Below are 21,190 nucleotides of genomic sequence, written 5' to 3' on the forward strand. Positions count from 1 at the left end.
TTGCCAACAGTAGAGAATGTGTTATATTATAATCAGGTACATTACCATTAGAGAACCATTATTTTTAGCTGAGATAACATTTCAACCATTCCGCTGTCATTTTCGTAATCAGATGATAACACTTTCATTAGAAATTCCAATAATCTAAAATTTGTGTCTGGAAAACAAAATTAAAGTCTTTGACGTCATATCTTTTCAAGCACTAATCTAGGAATTTCAAAATTAGATTTTTTAGGTTAAAATAGTAAATCATACTTTGCATGCGAAAACAATATTTTCGATTTATTTATTATTTTTCATCTTCTACAAATTAGCTCCATATCAGTTTGAGGGTTAACTTTAAGTTTCCCAGGATCATTATAATATTTCTAGTAAAAAAAAAAAAAAAAAAAAAAAAAAAAAAAAAAAAAAAACTTTTTCATTCGAAATTTGCAATACCGAGTTTTAAAAGATGTCATTATATCTGATATATTGGCTGCTGTTCCTCCAGTACGAATTTCCGGTTTCCAATACGTTCTCCAGTAAAAGCATCAGTTCCAGGTTTTTTGCCCAGCTAACCTTTGATAAGAGGACAGATCAAAATTTTGTCTATTCTTTCTCTCCAAAAAGAGATATAACTTCTAAGAAATAAGTGAAAAAGAAAGTTGGAGGGAAACATCATATGATTTACATGACTCGAAAACTGCGTTTATTATAAATGTCCGTTCCATTTTTCAAATTGTTGCCATCAAATATTATCGCCCTCTATTATATTTAAAGAAGTTAAATAATGAAGAATCTGCATGAATGTATGCATGTTTCTCGCACTGTTAAAAAAACTGTAGCTACAGCGATCAAATTTGAATAAGGTAGTCCTCCACCTGAATATGAGAACCTAGAAGCCCGAATTTGAAATTTGGAATTTTTTTTATTGTCTATTTACTATTTACTGTAAAACTTTAACGAATTTTTTATTAACAAGGGCAACAATATCAAAGTGAGCAATGGCAACACTGTATAAGAAAAAACACTTTTATCTCCAGCGCGAAGACACTGTCTATCAGAAATTCCAAAGATATGCTGATTTTAAATATTTTGTGATACTGCTGCTAAATTGAATTTTATGTGGTTTAAGTGTGAAGAACATGATATTTAATAACTAAAAATAAAACACAAAACATTAAAAAACGCCTTTGGGCGTAATATAAAATCTGAAAGCTTTCGGATTTTTTTTTCATTCTTATCTGCAAGCTATTTTCATACTTTATTTCGGCTTAAGAGTTGATTTTTGGTTTCTAATTAGCTGTGACTATTTATGAGGCACGCCTTAATTCTTAACCAGACTTTAAGCTACGTATTAATTCTTAATACAGGAATGAAATTTCAATTTATGGCATTAAATTATGCTGTCCGTGTGAAAAATATCTATAAAAGTTACAATTTAAACAAATTTAAATTTAATTTTTAACAAATACGTATAAAAGTAAAAAAGCAAATTTAAATCCTAAAAAAAGGAAAAAAGCCAAAATAATTTAGAAAAAAAAATGTGCAAAGATATAAAAGGTTTAATACTCGAACTAATCTACAATATCATTTAAATTCAGAAGCATAAGCAAATCAAGTGCAAAATCAATCCATGAAAATAAATTTACTAATTGAATAAATTAAAATTAAATTAAACATTTAAAAAAAATGCATATGTGAATGACCGTTGAGTAGGCAGGAGACAGACTTATCAAGGGGAAGTTGCCTCCAAACCTAACTCTCCAATCATTCAATTCGTGTTTCGTCATTCATGCAGGCAAGGGTAAAAGTCAAAACCAAAAGTAATTCCAGTATAGTGGTTCCCTTAGAAATTAACATTTAAGAATTAAAGTTCAAAAAGGAAAATACTAATGAAGTCTTTTGAAAAACAACCAAGTAAAGTCAAGAATTAAACTTTTTTTTCGAAAAATTAATTTTTTATAAAATAATAATAAAAAAATAATCTAGAAACCAATGTATTTTAGAAACCCTTGTCTACAGAAACCTCCTACAGAAAAAGTTAGAGGAATTCCTATGGGAGCAAACAGTTCTACACAAATTTGTAACCTATTTCTTTTTACTTTTGAATATAAATTCCAACTAAGTTTAAATAAAAATGAATTAAAGCTATTTGCTCATACTTTTAGATACATAGATGATATTATAACTTTCAATAATAATTCTACTTTTGAGCAATTCAAAATTTACCCAAATAGTTTAACACTTAATAAAACGAATACGAATCAAGATACTATTGAATTCCTAGACCTGCAAATTATTAAACGCAGCAAAATTAAATTACTTGATAAAAGAAGGAATTTCCATTTTCCTACTATTAAACTAATTAATTGGAACTCTAATATCTCTAAGGAAAGTAATAGAAAACACGTTTCATAGCCAAATTATCAGAATAAAAAATATATGTACTGAAATAGACGATTTAAAGGGAGAAATAATAAAGCTAATTAATGTACAAGTTGATAACCAAGTACCACCAAAATTTATTGATTTGTATATTAAAAAGGCAGGCCTTGACTTTACTTTATAATTTTTTGGCTCTTTTGGATATGATAACATTACTTTAAACCTTAGCTGGAGGGTAATGAAGGATATAAAAGAGTAGAGAAATTATTGTAAATTTTTATTGTAAATATTTTGTAAATATGTATATTTAATCAATACTGGATTCTTTCCTTTTACTAATAAAGGGCCAACTCTTTTCAAAAGTCTCAATTATAGCCCGAATTGAGTGAAGATTTTAATCTCCTTCTTCTAATTTTCCGTACTTTAGCCAGTATTTAGTTAAGTTTTGATATACCAATTGAAATCAAGTTCATTAAACTTTTAATATTTTCTTTCATTAAATTTAAGTTTTAATTAACTTCCTAAAGTAATTTTTGAGAAATTTCTGGAATTTTTTAGAGGTTTTTTAAGGACTTCTTTTCAAAAAATTTTGGGAAATTTTACTTTAAAACTTTAATATTAAACATTTCAGTTTTCTTAATTACTTTAATTTTTTGCAATTTTCACACAAAAAAATTTTTACTTAATTTTTTTTTTTTTTTTTTACAATTTTTACACACTTTTTCAACAGAACACACATTTCACATTACAAACAACAGTTTACATTTTATTCACAATTCCACTTCACTTTATTTTCCTTCAAGCAAACTTACATCTCTTGATTGGCTCAGTTTTTAATTCCCTAAAAATTGATAATTACTACTTTAGGATTTTTAATTTTTAATTTAATTTTTAATATTAATGTTTACAAAAAAATTTTTTTACTATAAGAAAGATAGCACTTGGCACTCAACTTTACCTACATAAGCGTCATCTATATAATTTGAAAAACACACTTACTTCTCTTTTACAACACTTTTGCAGACCCCAACACTCATATAGTAGGTAAGTTAGAATTAAAACTTACTATTTACTTGCTTTAAGTATTTTTTTAAATTTTTTATGTAGTATCTAAGTATTTTCTAAATATGAAATTATATTCTTAAATATATATTTGTTTTTTAAAAATTGTGAATTAGTTCTTTTTGTTTCTTTTATTGGTTTATATGGATTATGTCTAGTTCTTTTTTAGTTTCTTTTTATTGATATGCATATTCGTGTAGGGGAGGTTTCTGTAGACAACGGTTTCTAAAATACATTGGTTTCTAGATTATTTTTTTATTATTTTTTATAAAAAATTAATTTTTTAAAAAATATAATTTTTTAAAAGAAAGTTTAATTCTTGACTTTACTTGCTTGTTTCTCAAAAGACTTCATTAGTATTTTCCTTTTTGAACTTTAATTCTTAAATGTTAATTTCTAAGGGAACCACTATATTGGAATTACTTTTGGTTTTGACTTTTACCCTTGCCTGCATGAATGACGAAACCACGAATTGAATGATTGGAGAGTTAGGTTTGGAGGCAACTTCCCCTTGATAAGTCTGTCTCCTGCCTACTCAACGGTCATTCACATATGCATTTTTTTTAAATGTTTAATTTAATTTTAATTTATTAAATTAGTAAATTTATTTTCATGGATTGATTTTGCACTTGATTTGCTTTTGCTTCTGAATTTAAATGATATTGTAGATTAGTTCGAGTATTAAATCTTTTATATGTTTGCACATTTTTTTTAAAAAATTATTTTGGCTTTTTTCCTTTTTTTAGGATTTAAATTTGCTTTTTTACTTTTATACGTATTTGTTAAAAATTAAATTAAAATTTGTTTAAATTTAAATTTCATTCCTTGCAGCAATGGCGCAAAGAATATTTAATTAAATTTGTATTTAAATTTAATTTTTTGAATTAAATTCAATTTATTCTTATAAAAGTTACAAAATATATTTAATAGATCCTGTATTAAAAACTGAAATGGAATAGAAAATAATGATTTAAAAATAATTTTTACATTCCTTGGACTTAAAATATGCTATGTAAATTAACTTAGTTTCTTTCGTGAATGGGGGACAGAAAGACAGAAAAAATCAGTGCACTTAAAACATAAAACAAAAAAATACATCATTATTGCCAATAAAATTAATCACAGCAGCATTTGTGGTTTCCAGCAATTATTTCCACCCATTGCAGATGACTTAACTAAAGTTTTGTTTACTAATACAGTGTTTACAGTAGATACTGATGAGGTAGGATTTATAACTTGATGGACAAACTTCCTACCATACGTGGTGGTAGAATCAGAAGACATATTTTTAGGATTATAAATTAGGAAATTATTTTTACTCTAGAAACCTATTCAGAGATTAAATCCAACTGAAAACTACATCTTAATCTTCAATAATATTTGAAAAATTTTCTTCAGAAGTGTATGTAGAATCTTACAAAAATAATGGATAATATTTGTAAGACATAATAAACAGAGAAATGAAAGTCTATATGCTTCAATATTTTACACTATTACTTAGATATTTCCTTTTAAGCTAACAGAGACAAACATAATGAACCCAGGAAATTTCTGACGATCAGAAAAGATCTAAACGTCTGAAATTCTAATCAGAATATGAACTTCTACTTTTATATACTCTGACTCGGTTTCCGTGATTTATGGCGAACAAGCGGAAGAAGATTTTAAGTTTCAAAAGGCTGCAAATGACTTATAAAAGGATGAAATGCAGCAACTCAAACCATCTATTACAATACTGAAATAATGTGTTCCTGAATTTATTCTTTGATAAAACCAACTTGTTTTCCAAATGGTCTCAGATCAAATTTTTTTTTAAGTTTTTGAAATATGCATTCAAAGTAAACAAATAAAGCTCTTGATGAAAAGGAACCTAGGACTTCTTTCCAAAATTTCCAAGACGCGAGCTCTGATCACCGTCTTGGGCAATTAGCTTCGGACGAGATTTTTACTTGAGGTTATGTTTTGTACCCAAACCATTACTCGCTTGCGTATTTAATGATGAGTAAAGGTGAGCTCAATGAATATTTCAAATTTCCCTCTTCTGTTTTATTTATTTATTTTTGTTGGGGGATGCGTAATGGATTGCTTCAAACTAAATGCCTAATAATCGCCATTTTAAAGCGCTTGAAAGAGAAGATAAAAATGAAGAACAACAATATTTATTCAATCATTTTAATCTTCAGCAAGATTTTGCAAAGCGTGGTAAGGTTATTTGCAGTACATTTGTAAAAATCAGTACCTCTGGAAGTGATGAAGTCCTCCATTGGCAGATAACTTGACGCGTCATTGTCAAAGCAGTTTTTGGAGAATAAATAGTTTAAGTAGAGAAAAAATAGTAATCTATTGGAGAAATGTCAAGATACTATGGAGGAAGAGGCACAATTTCGTATCCTAATTTGTTAATTTGCTACATGATTGACACTGTAGCATGTGGTTGGGCCTAATCTAGAAGCAATGGGAATCCATGTCTATTCACAAGTGCTTGTTATTTAAGGTATATTTGTCATCATGTGGATCATATGTGCGCAATACCAAGATGTGTTTATCACCCCCTTTCGTAAAGAATAGTGAATAACATTAACTTACAGTAAAGAACATTTCTTCGGATTACAAACATGACTTTGGAGTACTTCTTTGATCATTTTTCGCTCTTAATCACGTACACAATTATCATAGAATATCCACTTCTCATATCAAGCAATATTTTGATGCAGGAACCTCTCTTCTTTGATTCTTCTTCTTAAGACAGAAAAATCACACGCAATGCTTTATTTTCATCAATGAGTTTGTGAGGCATCCAATTGTTGAGGTTCGTTATTTTTTCAGTTGTTACTGCCTTGAAACAACGAGAAAAGTATGTATTTAGAGTCTGGGCGATCTCTTGTAGAGTTTGTGTCAATTCAGGTTTAATAATTCCTTTAATTCATTCGATTCAATGAAGGAAAGACGATAGCCGCGGGGTCTGCTTGTAATCTCAAACTTCCTGAGCGAAATTTTGCAAACCAATGACGATAGGATCTCTGATTAATTGTTACTCCTCTGAATGCTTTACTGATGATTTCTACTGATGCTGTCTCAAAGTTCCCAGTTGACACTAGTAAATTATAGCAATTTTGTTCAATGCATTCCATTCTATTACGGATATTAAATTTTAACTTGTTAAATGAAACAAAATACTACTGTTGTATTATTTATATGTTATGTTGTCACATGACATAAAAAATTTACGTAAACGTCAGCGCTTGAATTCTTCCAAAATAAAGAGATATCAGACATCATTCAACAGCCATTTTATTTGTAACAACCTAATATAAAGGAGTGGAATGTTTTTCCTACTCCGATGTGGAATTTCCTACTCCATTAGTTGAGTGCCACGGTAAAATACGCGATTTAACTTGAGGCCTAACGTCATCTCGTTCATGGAAAGGCATGCTACCATTTCTTTGTCCAAGTTCACAATAAAATTCCTATAAAGTCAGCCTGAAGTAAATATTGATACACTAACGATTTAAATCTCAAACTTCACTCTTAAACCGAACAGCGAATGTGATTTATTCTGGCTCAACCTTCAGAATCAATGTTAGAAATGTGGAATCAATAACGTTATTATTTAGTTCATTTAATTACCATGAGACGTAGTTTTCGTAATCGCAGTTTCAGACATAGTCCGCAATAATTCCTAATATCATAAAACAACTGATACTTAAAATTTTATAGTGTGCAAGACTAAATGTAAAATTTCAGAACCACACAACAAATTGCAATTTATATCTGATATTAAACTTGTAGAGTTGCGCGCCTCCAAACTGCACGCAACCAAGAGGTGACTGTTGAAACTGGAAAATAGAGTCTTGCTAAGGGTTTAAGTCCCTTTTTATTCAACTTAAGAAATTACAATTGCGTGCTCTTGACGCTCACAAACTACGCCAACCCGGCGGTAAAATAAAAATAAGAACCTGAAAAGAAATAATAACAAGACTCTAACTACAAGGCTCTCTAAACGTAACTAACCTCACCGCGTTTTACAATACCGCTGCTAATTCAGCAAACTTTGAATATCACGTTGAACGATTAACAATTCTCCGAGGCAAGCACACAGGCCGAAACGCGGGGTTCTTCAATTTCTGGCTAACTACCTCCGCGCTCGTGAAGTAAGAACAGCACACCTCGAACTCGTTTCCATTCTATTTAACTCAGGATACTTCCGCTGATAATTTGAATCCTTGCGCGTTCTACTAAAATTTACATACTCTGGCATTGGCAGTTCCAGGGGAAAGTAAGGCTTGACAGGAAAGATAGTTTAAACTTAGAATAAATGTTAGTTAAAATAAATATAAACCCTACAAACTAGTGATTAAAATTTAACTAATTAAAACATAGTTAAAGATAAATGGCGACTATATTCATACAGAAGCTAAAATTACCTTTTTCAGATGTATTTAGAAGAATGTACGATACATCTTCACTTTCTGCTGTTCTGTATGTAAGAGGAATTTGCCAAATGTAGCTGCCAAAAGACATACAAATGTTAGTTCTCACATAAAATTTTAAGGAATTCTTAAGTGTTTATAAATATTTTCTCACTTATTGCACGATACACAGTGCGGTAATTGAAGAAACTAAATTGAGCAAACAGATAATTGGTATTACTCTCACTACTAAAGATATGAAATTTCCTGTATTAAAAATAGAGCTCTTTAATCATGTTGGACTGATCATTAAATATCATTTATAATTAATTAATTAATTTTCAGAGCAAAAAGTATTTTAAATTGTATCAACGTTGCGTATTTTTGTACATAGTATAACAAGTGTTTCTTTGTTTTATTTTCCCGATCAATTTTCATTCAAAAGTTTACAATACATATTTTTGTTGTATTTGTAAAAAGTTTACAATACAATACATATTTTTTATTAATTTATTTTCTAACGGGATGCAAGTAATGCATAAGTATAATGTGTACAACATCAATTTTCTTTTATGTATGCATGTAAGTTGTTGTTTGTTTTGGGTTTATCTATTTATTAGATTATGGAAAAGCATACGAGGGCTATCTGCCTAAGGAGGAAAGGATGCCTTCGTGGAGGACTTCCTAACAGAAACTGGCCTGTATACACGTTGCACATGAGGAAGCAATTATTTTTTACAGAATGCGTTCGGCTTTCAATAATTTCACATCGGTTAATAAATTTTTCTTTTAAAATGCAAATATTCTTCAGTTAGTCCACTTTCCAGATAAACTGAAGATTTATTATAAAACTTGTTTCTCAAAACTGGATGCTACGTACATTCTACATTAGCCGATCAATTTTCATTCAAAAAATTTTCAGCATAATTATACTGCTTTTTCCATACTTTTATAACACTGTCCCTTAGTTTGGGTAATCCTTTGGTATTCTCATTTCTGATTACAAATACATCTACTGTATAATATAATGATTTTGGAGCAACCCTAAATAAAACTGCATATTTTGTTAGAAGTTTTTAAAATAAATGTGATGCTTTCATTTAAAAAATAACTAAGCAACCGTTAGGATTAAAAATTTAATGGAAATGTTATTAATGATATGCTCAGTTAGCAGTATAAAAATATTACTAATATTTTTGTTTAATTTTGGCTATATTTAGGTTAAATAGAGATTATTACATTACAAATTGAAACAGAAAAACATTTCAACATATTCGGTTCTTCATCTCCCTAGCATCAATAACGCCCTTGGCACAATCGATCAGCCCACTTAGTTCAATGGATATAAAGGGCCTGCTCATTATGAAACAATTAAACTGTGCAAAGTGGTGCGCCTAGCATGTTTCTAAATAAAGGGGAGTGAATTTTAATGCACAGGACGTTTTTATCAAAATAAATACCCTTATTTTAAGTAAATAAACTCATTAACTTTATTTTAAATACATTCCAGGATATAAATCATGTCTATTTGGCAGCATAAAGAACTTAATGCATATATTGTTTAAAAAAAATCTTTTTATTCCCCCCTCTCAAAAAAGTGAAAATTATCTGAAGACATTGTAGAGTCATTAGGTTATTTTGACGGTGGACACGTGAAAAATGAGCAATGCCCTCGCCGGGACTCGAACCTGGACCTCTCGAATACGCACCGATTGTGCTACCATTACACCACGAAGGCATGCAGAAAGGAGGGAGAAAATACCTTATACACTCTCCCTTTTAAATGGCAACTGGGGATTAGGGGAACCAATCGCCAAATTCTGGTGGTGAAGAATCATCATCCACCACCTTTTAGTTCGGGAGCCACTGTAGAGAGATTAGGTTATTTCGAAGTAGGGGACATGAAGTATGAACAATGCCCTCGCCGGGACTCGAACCTGGATTCTCGAATACGCGCGGAGTGTGCCACCTTTACATCCCGAAGGCACGCAGAAAGGGGAGGGAAAATACCATATAACTTTGAAAAACAATAGTTAAAAAAGAGAAAGAAAGGCTTAATGGATCAGCCCATTAGGCCAGACAAATATTCTAAAGTAATGAATTAGAACAGTTACTAAATGAAATTACGACTTTATGATACGCTAATAAAAGCTTAGTTTTAAGGTATACACATGAAACTCCTAGTAAAAAAAATAAGGGAACTCACTTATAAGGTGAAAGCTTCGTCGCAAAAATTTTACTTTCTGGGTCTTCTAAATATCTATGCTGCTGAACGACATACCCGCCATCATCACTTCTTTCTACATTTATGTAGGGATAATTCATCTGCTTTGTCCACGTGTCCATTATCAAAGAGACATTTAAACTCTATTGAATAAAATATAAATATAATTAATGTATAATATAAAAAAGTACTAATTTGTTTAAGCAAATCTCGTTTGTTTAAATATCGCATCAGGACTGACACTTTCACATTTTAAGACATTACTAAATTAAACATTTTTGGGAAACTATTCGTAAGTCACAGTAGTGTAAAGCAAAGAAGCAGTTAACTTATTTTAGAATATTATTTATTAACTGAGATCTCTTAAGAATTTTTTGTGTAAAATTCTTAAGAGATCTCAGGTCTCCAAAAATTTTGTCACGTGATGACAAACGATGCATGCAGTCTAAAGCAACATTAAACAAAAAAAATTATATATATGAGAAATATGTGTCCAAATATATAGAAAGAACGTATTTAATATTATTTTGCCTTCTAAACTTGGAGGACATACTGGAAGAAAGGGAATGGCAGTAAATATAGTGCACTTATCTTTTACAACCTAATTTCTGTTACGGTTCAGCTTCTGAGCGGCCAGGGTTTTCTCTAAAAAAGCACAAATTTCCCCAAACTACTATCAAAACAAATTATTTTTTTTATTTTTAATGTATAAACTCTCCTGCTATTACGTACCTGGATTTGTGTACTTTTGATATATTGCTTTAATTTCTTTGACGTATTTCATATGCGCGTATATATACGTTCTTACAGATATCACAAAAATATTCTTGCCACTTAGTGGGAAGCTGAGTTGTTGAATATTCAGTTGTAGGAGTTCATAGCTGATGAGAATGAAAAACAGACGTTAACTAATCAGTCATTTGTTGAATGATGAGAGATCTAGGATACTCCAGAAAAAGCCCCATAGATAAAAACCCTACTCGCATTGTAGTGAATTCCCTGCTGCACAAATGAAGACGTGTAACGTTAATATAAAATGCGAACTTGTCTTTGGCGTGAACTAATTACTTGCTTACCGTTAAGCTGACGTAAGTCGTCTATATTTCTTCACTACTCTATTGATACAATCACAGTCGCTTTGAATGAGGGCACGATTAACAAAATCTGGGACTTTAGGCCCTTTAGGGCCCCTATCCTTTCAGAGGCTTTTAGCGCTCACTCTTCTTGATTTCATGAAATAAGAACCAGATTACGAGGAGAGTTGGAAAGTGATTTTGAGGCCTCGGGAAACCAGAGATCTTACACCCAGGCTTCGGCAGCTTAAGATATAATGAGGCTGTGTCCTGAATATAAAACATGAATTACTCTTAATACAAAGCTAATTCAACATATTCAGAATTATGTTACTAGGCGTGAGATCGCAAAGCCGGTGTAATATCAAATGACACTGGCTTTACGATCTTTGTGTACTTTACAAACTTCGTGTAGAATATTAAATTTTTAAAATTCTACAGAAAGTCTGAGTGAAACTTTGAATAGAAATTTATTCTCATGCTGTATAGTGTTGTTTCATAGCTGGGATAGGTCAGAACTATCTTGCTTGCTTATTAAAATACCAAAGTATCTTTTAATAAATTAACATTTGCTTCTCAAGATATCAGTCGTATGAGTTTTCTTTGGGGGGGGGGGGGCTAAGTTTCATGATCCCATGTTTACGGCTTGCGAGAAAGCAAAATCTAAGCTTGCGCAGAAATTTTACGTAGTTTATATTTTTCTAAACGTAGTCTTTCTCGAATAAGAATGTCCTATTATGAACAATGAACCTTGATATTTTCGAATAAAATTTGTCCAATCAACATTTACAACTTGACACTTTTATTAAAATACTTTAAAATTTTTATTTATTTATTTAATTAATTACTTGAAAATTTCTCTTTTGTGACTAGTATCTGGTGCTAGGGAAGATTTTGCGAATACATGAATTCTTTGAAAGGAAAGAATGTACTGCTAGCAAACTGAATTACTTTTTCATCAAAGAAATACTTGCTGATCACAGCATTAGCTGGAGGTTATCCGAATCCATGGGTGATTTTGCTAAGAATGACAAACTGGAAACGTGTTAAACGTTGAAGTAATTAAACACTTGTAAGATGCTCCTTTGTGGTTAAAGGAAGCTTCATTTTATTCTTACAAAGAAAATATAAACTTGTGATAACCTGTGGAATTTCTCAAGATTGATTCAAATCTAAGAGAACTTAAGTTATATAAATCATTGTAAAACAGCAGAGAAGAGCACTTCTGAAAACAAATGTGTTAAAGTAAATTATTAAACAAATGTGTTAAAGTAAAACTTTAACAAAAGTAAGTTTCAGCGTTTTAATACAATATTTTTGCATTCAATCGTTAAATCATTCTTGAAATCTTTATTTAAATCATTCTTGAAATCTTTATTTATTTATTTATTTATTTATTTTTTTTTTTGAGTGAAAAAATATTTTCGAGCTTACTTGTTTCGAAGCTGCTGTTAATTCAGTCCACAAATCGTCGGTTTTTGCAGAGCCATATGCGTACATTTTCAAATAATTCTGAAATATTAAAATTAGGCAAATGATTAGTTGCACGTAAGTGAGAGCTAAAATAAAATATCATTAACAATTATTTTTAGATAGTTATAAAAATTAATACTCCATAAAAATGTATGTATACTAAATAAAGCAAAAAATAAAAACGACACTTAAATAGTTATAATTACTAATAAAATTATAACCTTTCGCTATATATATATATATTATTATATTGTCGGAACATAATGAATGGGCTTACATCATGCCATTGACAGAAGTTTCCTGATTGCCCACTACTGGCATAGAAAGAAGATCTTACAGCTTTATACGTGGTTTTTAAAAGACACATTTGTGGGTCAGGTTTTTAATGGATGATAACCCACGTCTATGTAGATTTAGATAATGGATAAATATCCTCAAAGTCTGAATGGTCTGCCAATCGAACATATCTGGGGTGCCCCTTGAATGGCAGTTGCAATTTCCATTGCCTTCGAGAACCATGCAGAATTTAAGCAGAGTATGTGCATCACCCACAAAAACTAAATGAGCTATCTCGTTAATACTGTGAAGGTTCACTGTACTAGCTGCATGTCTGTTAGAGGTAATCATACTTCAATTAGATTTAATTTACACGCAATCTTTTAAACTTAGCTTTGCATATTCTTACTTCCATGAACATTAATAATGTCCATGAGTGGGTATTTTCATTGTTGTAAGGTATAAATTGCTATTATACATTATGTTGTATTCGTAACAAATTTCATCAAATTATGCACAGTACTTTATTTATTGAGAAGTTCGTAAAAGTTCTCTATCCTCTTAATTTTTAACACAGTTGTATATGCCGTTTTAAGCAATTATTGATAGGGTCTTCTCTGATATAGTAATAGATATTTTAGTGTATATAGTTCCACAAAACCAGTAATAGATATTTTAGTGTATATAGTTCCACAAAAATTGTTTAAAAAAATAGTACTTTTTTTTGTACCAGTAATAGATATTTTAGTGTATATAGTTCCACAAAAATCGTTTAAAAAAATACTACTTTTACATTAAGAAAATTTATACCTTTTTTTGTTAATTTCTAATATCAATGCAAGAGATGGTATATTACATTAGTCTAATCTAGTAAAGCATATAACATATTTTCTGAAGGAACAGCTACTCGCTTTCATAATATTGTAGCGACTACTAGGCCTTTTGAAGCGGAGAACATGAAAACTTTAATGTATGCTCGACGGGAATTGAGCCATGGATCGTTTACTAACTTGTTGAATATTCTGTCGTACATGAAGGCGGACATGGAAGGAATGTCACTCTTAAAGAATGACTCGCAAGAGCATGAGACACTGGTAGTTCACTGAACACTGGTAGTTCGGCCCGAGGTTCGAATCCCGCAAACGGCCTGGATGCATGAGTGTTTTCGTAATTTTCTCCATATGTAACATGTATACGAGCCAGTTTCCCTTAGAAAGTCCTCCCCGAAGGTATCCCTTCCCTTAGGCATATAGCATTCGAGGCTTTGCTGTAATTAAATAAACCAACCAATCAACCAGCTTGTCAAATTTACGTGATGAGTTATTATCCATCACAGTTTGGGCGTCACTGTAGAGCATCGATTCTTAGCCTTTTTCCTTATACGCCGCTTTTATTACTGCCAGAAAATCATCCACCCTCTCCTTCTCGAAAGTTGAAAAATAAATATATACATTTTTCTAGATTTAGATGACTTTTCAAACCAATTTTATAAAATATATATTAAAAAAAAAAAAAAAAAAAGGGGGGGGGGTATAGAAAATGCTGTTAAATACCAAAATTCGAATAAAAGTAGTTTTTTGTTTCCGTGAACTAAAACTATACTTAGCAGCTAAACAAAAGGCTAATCGCATTCCTCATTGAAACTATGATATCCCATCCCTTCGAAGGAGTAAGTTCTCCACTTGTTGAGACCCCTGCTGTAGAGATTACTAACCTTTTTGAAGTACGGAACTTCAAACATCAACTGCGGCCTCAATGGGATACACGCCACGCATCTCTTGCTGAATATGCTAACGCAACAAGGACAAATATTGGAGGAATGCTGTGATTATTTATGATATATATTAAATTATTATCATTTTGAAAAGCTTACACTGTAATAGAGTATTAAGAACATCTATTAGCACTAACTAGACAAAATATTCAAAAACTGAAAAATGAGATCATTTTATCTCAAAAGCATAATTTTTGAAACAAGAATATACAATTTTATAGTGATATATATGATTATAAATATTATTAAAATTAAACTACTCACAGATACACCTTGCCTGAAATCTTCTCCCATATAGTTCTCCAACATTCTGAGAATTGATGATCCCTATAAAAATACAGGAGTAATATATTACTTCAGTTTCTTAATACAATATTCCTGTTTTGCATGCAATTGTTTTTGTACGTGTGATACAGATGCTCACGATTATAATATGATTTTATCTTTTCTAAAGATAACACCGTAGGTTCTGTGTGTAAATGAAATTCTTTAGCTTAAAATCAAGTCCATTAGCGATTTATACTCATAGTTAATATTATTAACAATAATGTTACTTCCTTTGCTTTGATTAGTAAATCTTGCATAATAACTAAGGGGTCTTTAGTAATGTTAATACTATAATTATCTTGTAATATTTCCTTAAAGGTTTGAAAGAAAATAATTCAGGTAAATAATAATAATAATAAAGGAAAATAATTTGGATAAGTAAAAGGCAGCTGAAAGATTAAAAAAATTCAAATTATTAAGTGATGATTATAATCAAGAAAAAATAGTGTACATAATATTAAATGAAAGTTAAAATTATGCTTATCTAAAACGAAGCATGTATTTTTATATTTTATACATCGAATATCTAAATATATCTTTAATTATAAATATATAATCACATTTTAAGCAAAGGAGGAACAAAATAATGAATAATAACATGATACCAAAATTAAATCATTAGGAAAACTTTGTTTTTACTTCTTTGTACGAAATAAAGAAAGCACTATAATCACCAAAAATTTCGCGTACCGTAACGATGTTTTTGCAGAACATCTCTACGTATGAACAGAAAAAAGGGCTCTTTTTTGCGAAACGGATTGTAAAATTCATTTAAAATGATTCAAAAGGGATTTTTCTCATGATGTCTGTACGTACGTATATATATATATATATATCACGTAACTCAAAAGTGATTAGCCGTTGAAATTTTGCATATGGGACTGCTATAACATGTAATGGTGCACCTCCCTTTTGGGTAGCAATCGGTCGCATTCTGTTACCCGGTTCAGTCAGATGAGATTTTTTATTCTTATATATTGGCAAACAAGGCCGCTATTTGTTTACATTTGAAATTGTTAATAGAATAGTGAATTAAGTGAATTTGTGCACCAACTTCGGTGTCTTTTTACCGAGTGGGACCAAAAGTAAATTTTTAATTTTGTGCACTTTCATGCTCGCTAGCCGAATATTACTTCTTATTGTCAGTTTGTTTCTGTCAATTACTAATTTTAATTGGAAAATGTTTTTAGTGTTTTTAACTTTATTTGGTGTTTTATATTTTTCCGTATTTTACAATTTTTAACGAAGACGCTTTGCGTTTTTATGTTTTTATAAATGCCGCAAAGTCAGAACTGAACTAATTGATTTAGAAATGTATTTCTAATTAAATTCGAGGAAATAAGTTTAATGAAATGCAGCAAAAAACATACATGTATAATTTAAAAAGCCGTACAAAGAAGTCATGTGGTATCCACATCAGATATTTTTAAAAAGTATGCGTGATAAAAAGTGTGACTACTTATGATTGCCCTACTGTAGATTTAATAACGTTGGTCCTACTAATTTTAAATTTTCAAAGAGCTAGAAATAAATTATTATAATTAATAAGAGAGAAAAGAGCTAGAAGTGAAGGAATGCATTGTTATTCGCTGCCACTAACCAAAATAACAGTTATAAAGGAATTCTGCCCAAAGCTCATGTCACGTATCTTACCAATCGTTATAATATAGCATACGATATATAGCTTACTATGCTATGTATCTTAAATTATATTCTAACTATTGCTTTCTTAAATGGGTTCTATGCCTACTGGCATTATGATCAATTCATTAAGTCTGGGCTTCCTTTGTAACACCCGTATGGAGGTATATCTAATCGTTAACTTGTTCAACTCCTATTTTGCTGGTGTCACGTGAAAGTCAACATAGGGAGTTATTCACTACTAGCTTCTGAAAATACTCAGAAATTACTTCTGAAAATACTCAGAAACAAGTGTTCAACTTAATTTATTTTACCTCAGCACTTGTGAAAGTTAAGCTAGATTATCTGATTATGAGCTGTCTGCCTAAGAGAAGGGATGTCTTCGTGGATGACTTTCTGAGGAAACCTGATTCGTGTTTACGTTACACATGGGAAAACCACGAAAACCAGCCACGTAGACCGCGCCTTTAGCCTGGGTTCGAACCTAAAGTAGGTCGAACAACCAGTATTCAGGGGTCTTAACCACTCAACCACTGGTGTGTCTAGTGAAGGTTAAAAATAATAAAAAATAATACAACACCAAATTACCAATCGCCTGAACTTAACGGTGAACACACAATTGGCCTTTACAAGTCTCCCAGTTAGAATACTTAATTTCTAAGGGAGGTTATTGAGTCTCGAATCAACTAGCAACAGCTACTCAAAACCTCAACTTAGTAACTAAGCATGTCCTAAAATTCTAGTCTTAAGAGAAGCAACGGCTATTTGCAAAATAACAAGATGGCCTGGCTGTGTAGCAAACGTTAAACTCAAATCTGCATAATCTCTAAAATGAACAAGCCTGTGACGAAATGAGGCAATAGGAAAGATGTAAACTAAAATCAAATTGTTTAGTAAAACTCAAATAAAATGTCACAACTTCATATCAGGTTAGGATGATATCCAGGAAAAATTCTTAAGTTATATTGTTTGGTCTTGAATGACTACAACAAAGGTATTCAACTTCAAAAATTAAATGCATCTCTTTCCTGAATGATAGATGATTAATAGCAAACTTTCATGATGCCTTCATTAAAAAAATAGGACATAGAATCAGTTTGTATAAGAAATAGATCTGTACGGAATATTTACCAAATACGGTTTACTGAAAATACAATTTATTTGACTAAAGTGGTTTTTGGTTTGGGTTATTAAAGATATTTATGCCTGGGAGTTTCTTATATATATCAGAAGAAAATTAATTGCCTATTTTGAATTTACGTGAATTTTCAACTATATAAAATTACTTTGCATTACTTAAGTAACTTCCCTTTTAGGGAATACTAATGAAGGTAATACGTGTAAATACAGAAGGTTATTAGCCTTTTATGGAAGCGGTTTTCTGCTTACTCTCGTAAGCATTTTGAGATAAAGATTCGCGATTTTTAATATAATCGTCTGCTATTGCTTTGTTTTGATTGGAATGAAAAATAAGAGAATTATTTGAAAATGGCTAAAAACTGATAAACATCATCTTGACTGTGTGTTAAGACTGTTCGAACGTGGGAAAAATATTTAAAAAAAAAAAAAAAAAAAAAAAAAAAAAAAAAAAAAAAAAAAAAAAAAAACTGAAGTTTATGATTGTGAAAGAAAATCCACCGACTCAAAGATCATTGCATCGGAATTGGGAATATCTTTTGGCACTGTAAGTAAAATCATTCATAAATATTTGAAGTTAAAAAAAAGATATTCAAATCTAAAGCTTATATACTTTTAATAAAGTATACCGAGAAAGGGGACAACAAATTGTAGAAAATTGTATGAAAAACTATTGCTGCTGATAAACGGAAATTTGTGGCAATGCTATATGAGGTATGAGTATATTTAAGTGACTGTAATAAACAAAATTTAATTTTCTTTTGCTCTGCTTACGAAAATGACCAAAAGAAATGGCTTCATCAATGTACAGAAAAGTTCCCAACGGGATTCATGCAAGATTTCAGATGCAGGGTTTAATTACAACTGTTTTAATAAACTCAGAAATATCTCACATAAGGCTAAAATTCTTTATATAATCAGAAGAATATTTTAGAACTAATTTTTGAAGAAGAAATTCTAGCCTTTTATGGAAAGGACATCAGTAATGTTCAGCGTCATATGATCAAAACTCCAGACACAGATTATGATAACTAATGTCTGGTACACTTGGAAGAGTCATAATGGACCAATGTATCGTCATAAGACTCAATCATATATATGTGTATTGTGCTATCGAGACGGCAATGACGAAAAGTCTGTTACTCCTTAGTCTTTGTTGGCTGCAGACAATACGTGGGATACTCACTTCTCTGTAACGCGCAAATGAATTCTGACAGTTTCCTCGGAAACCTGAAAGCATTCGGTAAGTTAACCACACGTTTAACAGCTGTACTTCTCTACTGTTGCCTTCAGAGCCTCGTCACTCAGCAGCTGTAGTCGATCTCCGAGGGATTCGTCACAAATGATCAGATCTTCCGACGTCACCTTCTCGAACCAATGTCTAGCAACACATTCATTCCATGGCATCCTTCCCAAGTGTCTGAGATATCCGATGACTTGATGCCGCTGTTGATAGTCATACAACAAACAACCACGAATGAGCTGCTTCAATACCTCTATTTTTCTTGGAGACTGGACAGGCTGTAATTGCTGTGCCTGAATTAGTACAGCTCAAGATTTACACTAATCCTCTATTGCTTTTCCAATGCGTGAACCATTTCGCGTCCTGTCTGTGAACACTTCATTAAATGGCAAAAACGTTTTTGGTTACCTTGGTAAATTGGTATTTTCAATTGAAATTCTGGTAATCTACAAGCCTTCAGTATCATTCTGTCGCAACATATTGTAGAAACGAATTTTAAAGTCATTCATAAAATTTATAGAATTACAGTACTCTTTCGCAAATTTAAAAAAAAAAAAAAAAAAAAAAAAAAAACATCATCCAACTGAAACCCCAAGAAGCATTTATATAGAGGCTTTTAAATGTATAGATGTATAAATACCAGAAAACAGCGCAATTTTCTATCAGCTTACCCATATAAATTTTTCAAGTTTAAAATTATTTATAATTCAACTGTTAGTGCTGACAAAATGAAAAAATACTAAAAATAAAAATTAAACTTTGAACAACTAATTAGTTAATATAATTTTTCAAAATATTTTACATTATATATTGAGGATAAACACATCCAAGACTACACATTGTATAATAGATAAATAAATATCTCACCTTAGAATATGCTATGCTATCAAATATATCTGAATTGATGATCGTTACTTGTTGAACTATAGCGTGAGAATTAACAGTCTTATCACTCAGCATTGCACGGCACAAAGTATCTGTGGCTTCATGCTCAAACTGTAAAGAAACATTAATACACTGTGTTTAAATGATATTACAGAGTTTATTAACATAATTATACTATAATTATTAATAACATATATTTCTCATAAAAAATCCTCTATGCATTAACTAAAGCAGAAGTGTTTTCAGCAAGTTGTTTTACACTGTCTTCTTTGGCTGAAAATGAATGCAAAATGGGCGTTATTAATAGAGTGAGGTCAAAGGAACTTTGAGCAGCTTTCATTGGTTGTAATGGCAACCTGAAGAAGAATATAAAAATAAAAGGGGAAGGGAAAAAGCATAGTGACATCTACGGATAAAAAAATTAAGAAAATGCAGAAATATGGAGCTGAAATTTTATCTGCATTAACTAGGTTTATTACTAAATTCGTTTTGCTAATGAAACTTTCGATCTTTTTGAAGGCAACAAGATGATTAATATTACATTTTGTGGCCTCTGAATTCTAGCTTTTCAGTTGAAACTCAGTACGTTGAATTTATTTCGTTTTCTTGGCAGTTTAGTAGTTAAGTTACAGGTAACAGTTTCAGTTTTGTCATTACATTGTTTTGGAAACTTTCTTTAATTTGTCTTCTTCCATATGTCAAATTCAGACATTCTACCAAACAAAAGTTGATTTCTTTTTATACTATCGTCCTTCGAGCGTTCACGATTTACTCATCTAAATCAGCTTTTGATCAAAAATCAACTTCAGAGACATTCAAAGTGATCCAAGCTTTTTCATCTAATAATACGGATCAAGCATTCAAGTAATTTTCTTTTCTTATTAAAGCAAAAATTCTCTTCTACTTCAAGCACTTCGTATAAATAAGAATTTAGAAAATATTGTTCCTTTGTTTCCCTCCACCAGTTCCCAAAACCACCAGTGGATAACATAAATAAATCTCTTATCGAAACTCAATTTCAGGCATAAATTTTTATATAGTAGTCCTTGCCACCGCGTCTTACTATTAGACCGTCAAACTAAGTGTAATTAAAAAAATTAGCATCAGTAAAAACTAATTTTATATTTGAAGAAAAAAATGAATAACTCATCTATTTCACAGCACTGTTGAACAGCAAACCAGCGTATTCCAATTTGTTTATGTCAAAATTACCCGTTACTCCTCTCCTTTCATAAACTCGATTTTCTTCTGGCTTTTCGTATCAATAAAATTCTAATTTATTTTAATCTAATTGTTCTA

The 21,190-nt window shown here is 30.8% G+C and overlaps 1 protein-coding gene across 1 annotated transcript in view; it reads right to left on the reverse strand.

Moving 5' to 3' along the window:
- The window catches only part of LOC118205807 (uncharacterized), a 425,653-nt gene that overhangs the window by 135,367 nt on the left and 269,096 nt on the right, over nucleotides 1-21,190 (reverse strand). The window contains exons 25-29 of the mRNA XM_085825092.1: nucleotides 19,874-20,002; nucleotides 14,923-14,985; nucleotides 12,570-12,647; nucleotides 10,045-10,205; nucleotides 7,854-7,936 (exon numbers count right to left, since the gene is read on the reverse strand). Coding sequence (XP_085681218.1) covers nucleotides 7,854-7,936; nucleotides 10,045-10,205; nucleotides 12,570-12,647; nucleotides 14,923-14,985; nucleotides 19,874-20,002 — 514 coding nt within the window. The remainder of the gene's footprint in view (nucleotides 1-7,853; nucleotides 7,937-10,044; nucleotides 10,206-12,569; nucleotides 12,648-14,922; nucleotides 14,986-19,873; nucleotides 20,003-21,190) is intronic.

This window comes from Stegodyphus dumicola, chromosome 1 (genome assembly GCF_044657685.1).
Source record: "Stegodyphus dumicola isolate Sdum_Otavi_A_Nest chromosome 1, ASM4465768v1".
NCBI lineage: Eukaryota > Metazoa > Arthropoda > Arachnida > Araneae > Eresidae > Stegodyphus > Stegodyphus dumicola.